Source organism: Temnothorax curvispinosus, unplaced genomic scaffold, assembly GCF_003070985.1.
Source record: "Temnothorax curvispinosus isolate PA1 unplaced genomic scaffold, ASM307098v1 QBEX01005624.1, whole genome shotgun sequence".
Classification (NCBI taxonomy): Eukaryota; Metazoa; Arthropoda; class Insecta; order Hymenoptera; family Formicidae; genus Temnothorax; species Temnothorax curvispinosus.
Genome location: NW_020215404.1, coordinates 81,501 through 86,587, shown reverse-complemented (window position 1 = coordinate 86,587; position 5,087 = coordinate 81,501). Strand labels below are relative to the sequence as shown.

General features: G+C 41.8%; 1 protein-coding gene across 3 annotated transcripts in view; it reads left to right on the top strand.

The window, feature by feature from the left end:
• The window catches only part of LOC112454986 (potassium voltage-gated channel protein Shab-like), a 307,820-nt gene that overhangs the window by 237,447 nt on the left and 65,286 nt on the right, over positions 1–5,087 (top strand). For 2 of the 3 annotated variants that reach the window (XR_003040808.1, XM_025016650.1), the window contains exon 3: positions 4,247–4,330. The exons of the other annotated variant lie outside the window; for it this stretch is intronic. Coding sequence is in view for 1 of the 2 variants with exons in the window: in XM_025016650.1 (XP_024872418.1) it covers positions 4,247–4,330 (84 nt within the window). In the remaining variant the exon portion in view is untranslated. The remainder of the gene's footprint in view (positions 1–4,246; positions 4,331–5,087) is intronic. 3 annotated transcript variants of the gene reach the window in all.

Sequence of the window (5,087 nt, the reverse complement as noted above, 5' to 3'; positions counted from 1 at the left end):
TATATATATATATATATATTGTGACGTTGCGGCTCGCCGCACCGTCGCGGCGCCCCGCCGCCGTCACAAGGCGCGGAATTTCGCGCCCAGGGACGGACCAGGGAGGCAACGACGAGATCTCCAGGGGTCGTATTTAATCGCGTTTCCGCATTTTGATTACTTTCTTTTGTTTTTTTTTTATGCAATGTAATACGCGCAACACCTCACCCACACCACGGCAAGCCTTCGAGGGAGTATTTGGCGAAGGAAATCAAGGACGATCGATAACCAAGGAGGGGTGGCAAACGCGGAAGCAGCAGAGATCGCGGGCTGGCGAGAGCAACGCGGCAGGCGGGCGGCACGTGCGGCAGCGACGGACGAGGCCGCCGATAGCGGGGCCCCAAGCGCTTGGGTAAACACCCGGCTTCAGCAAATGATCTCCACAAAACACCCACCCACGGGGTGGCTGGCCACCGCCCCAGGGTCAAACCGGAGGCACACCGGCACGAGCAAAGTTCCGTCCGCCGCTAAGGACAAAAATTTGAGGAGTCGCACGCCGCCGAGGGACCGTTGCCCGCCCCCGAAGGATCTCGTATCGACAGCACTGCGCCGGGACACCGCGGGCTTGCAAGCTCGCGCCCGATTGGCTCGCGCGCCCTTCAGGAAGGGGTACCGTATCGATTCCGCAATCGAGCGGGTTTAGCGTTTCACTCTCTGGTCGTCCGTCGGCGAGATACGTTTGCTACGATACGCGATAGCCACCCCGAGTCGGGTATTTCGAATTATATCTGGCGGATCGAGGACCGTTGGTGGAAGGTGACGGCGAAGAGCCCAGGAGGAGGTGTATCACCGGTGAGGTTGCCCGTAAATCGCGAGATGTAAAGCCACGACCCCGCCCTCCGGTGCACGCTCTCGCTCGGGATAACGCATATTAAGATCGAGTGTAATTTTGCGGTCGATAACGAGAGCGAAGGGCCTCGGGATGGTATCGTGGCTGCGGAACCGTGGTACAAGCGTTATGGCGAATCCCTAGAGGTCGCGATAGGCGTTAATGAGTTCGATATCGCGAGTATATTGCGTTGTCCTCGCGACCTTGGAGTACGGCCGCATACGGGCCAGTACTTCGTAAATTGCGTTACCGTTTCTTCGCGTCGGGAAATTCTGGTGTTCGAGCGTCGGTGTTAGCGTATCGATTGGTGTTCGGATCTCGTTATTACGGGTTGATCGCGTAAGGTTCGCTCTCGCGTTGAGAAACTTTGCGTCCGGTATTACTTGTGTTACGTCCCATGGCGTCCCTGCTCGCGATAGCCTCGAATTTTGCGTTGGGATGTCGATGGCATTGTTAGTCGCGGTCGAATGTCGTTCCCGCCGATTGATTAATTATGTTAGACTTGTACTCGCGTTAAGAAATTACCGGCGTTCACACGTTTCGTGCGTTTAGATGTTACTTGCGTAGTTCTTCATGGCGTCCCGTGGTTATTAGCAATATCGCGACTCTAGTATTTCGCGTTGACCGGTATTCCGCATCATTGGAGAACCGCATTAATCTACGTTAGTTATCGTATTCTTTGCCTGGTTAAATGACTCGGCGCCTCCCCGTTGCGCCCGAGCAGAATCACTTGCGTCAGGTTAAGATATCGTGGCGACAGAGTTTTCGTACGGTTCCGGACGTGGTTTTCACGCAATCCCAGCGTGACGTACCATTATTTTGCGACGTTTTGCATTGAACCTCACTCTTATTAGTGATATTAAGTGTAGTATTCTTACGTATTATAACCTTCGACTCAAATTATTAATTGTTTGAGAATAGCGCCTTCAGCGTGTTTATTAGAGACTCAATTAATACTCTGTGGGTGTCTCGCGTCCGCATTAATATTATTTTTGTTAGATAAATCCAGACACCCCGCCACCGGCTATTCTTGATTTATTTACCGAATTTATCTTGTGTTTGATCGAAGCCGGATGGATAAACGTTATTATTTTCTCGACAACCAGTACTCGATAAATGTTATTTTCTCGACAACCAGTACTCAATAAATGTTATTTTCTTTGTTATCTGACTGAGTATGAAATTAACGTGTCACCCCACCGAATATCGCGCTGCCCTTCATTAACCCCGCCCGTGATTAGGTCAAGCTAGCCGATTCCACGCACCTCCACACTTCGTTTTGCGTCTCGTTTAGGTTTTCGCGATTTCGTGAACGCGAATGTACGCGTCTGGCGCCCAACATTCGGAATATTTCGTGGAGTATTGGAGGTGCGAGGAAATCACTGGAGAGGCCTACCATCCCGCTCTCCTAAGTCCTTTTGATCCGGCACACGTCCCGGAGCGGTCCGGCAGTGCAAAAAGGTCGTGACAATATATATAATTCAAAGTTAGATATATGTATAATGTGGCCTCATAATAAGTTAAAGTTTTACCTTGCATTTTATAATTTTTATCTTTTGTTTTATAATTGGGTGTCAACACTGAAACCCGATTGTCGACACCAAAAGTTAGGTGTCGACACCTAAAGTTTCGGTGTCGACACCAAAATTTGGGTGTCAACACCAAAAGTTGAGTGTTGACATCGAAACTTTTTTGGTGTCGACACTAAAAGTTGAGTGTCAACACTGAAACTTTGAGTGTCGACATTCAAATGTCGGTGTTAACACTGAAAATTTAGGTGTTGACACCGAAAATGGAGTGTAAACACCCAAAGTTGGGTGTAAACACCAAAATCTTGGGTGTTTTTTTTGTAAGGGAAGTGACTCTTTATATGAGAAAGTGTTAACATTTTACCTATTTTGCGCCATATTAGTTAAGCCCCGCCTCCATTCCAAGCGGCATTTTGACGTCCGCCCGACGTTGAGATAAACACACTTAACGTTGTATCCAACGTTTTTGTAACGTCACGCCAATCTATTTTTGCACTATTTGGGGAATCAATTTTAGGTTGTACCAATGTCGGGATCCGACTTATGGTTAAATTAAGGTCACATTTTTTTCACCAGTTTTAACGTTGGTGTAAGTATTCTTTTAAACTTTGGTTTGAGTTAGACTGCAACCTGAGGTTATTTTTTCATAATTTAATATTTTATATTTAATATTTTAGTTTTTGTTGTTCCATTCAAACTATATGACGGCATTAATGTAATAAATTTATTATAATACCCACTTATCAATTTAGCACAAATAAAATGGGTGTTTAGAAGTAAAATATATGCATCTTTGATACTATATTTGTTATAAATACACGAACCAATAAATGAAAAATTATTACAAAATCCACTGTATTGATAAATGTGGAAATTATAGATTGAAATTAGACAAACTCCCTCTAAAATAATTCATATTTACTAAATATTTTATTAAATAACTAAAATTTTTAAAATGTGAATTTTTTTTATCAAAATTATGTTTGAAATAGACATACCGTCAATACTTTAACAACAAATATTATTTAAATGCTTTAAATTACTAACAAAATGCGTTAAAAATTATAAATCTAAATATATTGAAAAATGGCGGATTATTTGCCTTTTTATTTGAGGACTAAAAATGGCAAAGTTGGCGTTCAGATCTATATTAAACTTCACAAAGTGAAAGGTGCGATAAATTCTACTTAAGATGTCCTTTCGTTTAAAATAATGAACTTTTTTAGATTTGTGCAAACTAAACAGTATGCCACTGCAGTAGTCAAAATTGTACCTGTGTTGACTAAAAGTCTTAACAAGGTCGCCAAACTGACTCAATATGTCAATAAAGTATCGATTAGTTGGAAATTCTACATTAGATTTACGAACGCGTCGTGTATTTTAACCAAATCCGACCTTAATAACGACCTTGAATCCGACGTTTGATAACAAAACGTTGTTCTACGTTAGGAATTACGTATTCAAGTCGTCCAAAAAGTATGGCGTAGAGTATAACGTCGGGCGAACGTTAAATACCTTAACGTCGGATAATAGGACTTAAACCGTTTCAAATTCGACGTTGGAAAAGTGATAAAAAAAAGCACGTTGCAATTTTAACGTTAAGACAACGTTCAATAAACGTTAATATTATCTTTTGGTTTTGATTATAAGTTTTATTTTCTAACTTTCTTGGACCGCTTACAACGTTGTGATTGGTAAAAAAGTAGTCTTTAGTCGCAAAGTTAACCGAAAAATACTACTTGGGATGTCAGATCCCAATAAAGCTGTGAAACATTTCGATCGCTTTCGAAGCGAAGAGTGTGTTTATTCATTAAAGTAAAACAGAAAATATGTGTGTGACCTTTTGTAGGATGAAGAGAAAAAAGACAGCAGAACATTCGAGAAAATTGATGAAATACCTAGCGAATTCGAGTGTTGCTTTTGTACTACGAAGGTATTTACGATCATTAATGTTCTTCTTCAGGCGGCACTACATACACCAATGGGCTGTCGACCAAGTCCATAGTATCGAGACTATTGACTAGATGTGTGGCTATTAAAACTTAAACTAATTTTTATCATTAACGTGTGCGCAATATTTGTACGCATATACAATTTCTTCTCGCTCTGCATATTTCTTTGTTTATCCGGATATATACTCTTATTCGTCCGGTTTTTCGAGCGACATCTTTTTTACCTTCTTTCTCTCTGCTTCTCGAAATATCTTAAAAATGAGACATAATTGTTCTGCGCAAGTCTATATGCCTATTATACGATATGCACACTATTTATATAGTCCACTGGGTGTATGCACTGCCTCCCCTGCCACTTCTCTTTTACGGAGCATAACTTTTTTGTTGATAGATCACATCTTGTTTATTTAACAGCTTTAGTAAAGCACCCGTAGATCGTTTCTCCTTTCTTGTGATTTGAGTGCAAATATGACGTTTTACAAATCAAGGCACCATATTTTTTTTGTCACAAAGCAATTACACCATGCGTCAATATTCAGCATTATTTTTTCCTTTAATATTCTCAATTATTTGTATATTTGTATTTTAAAATCAATAGGCGTACTTACACACCCACAACTATACATTTACTTATTTACGTGCACGCATGTACACATCCTTTTCTCTCCACAGGTAAGCATGTAAATGCACGACACACACACACACACACACACACACACACACACACACACACACACA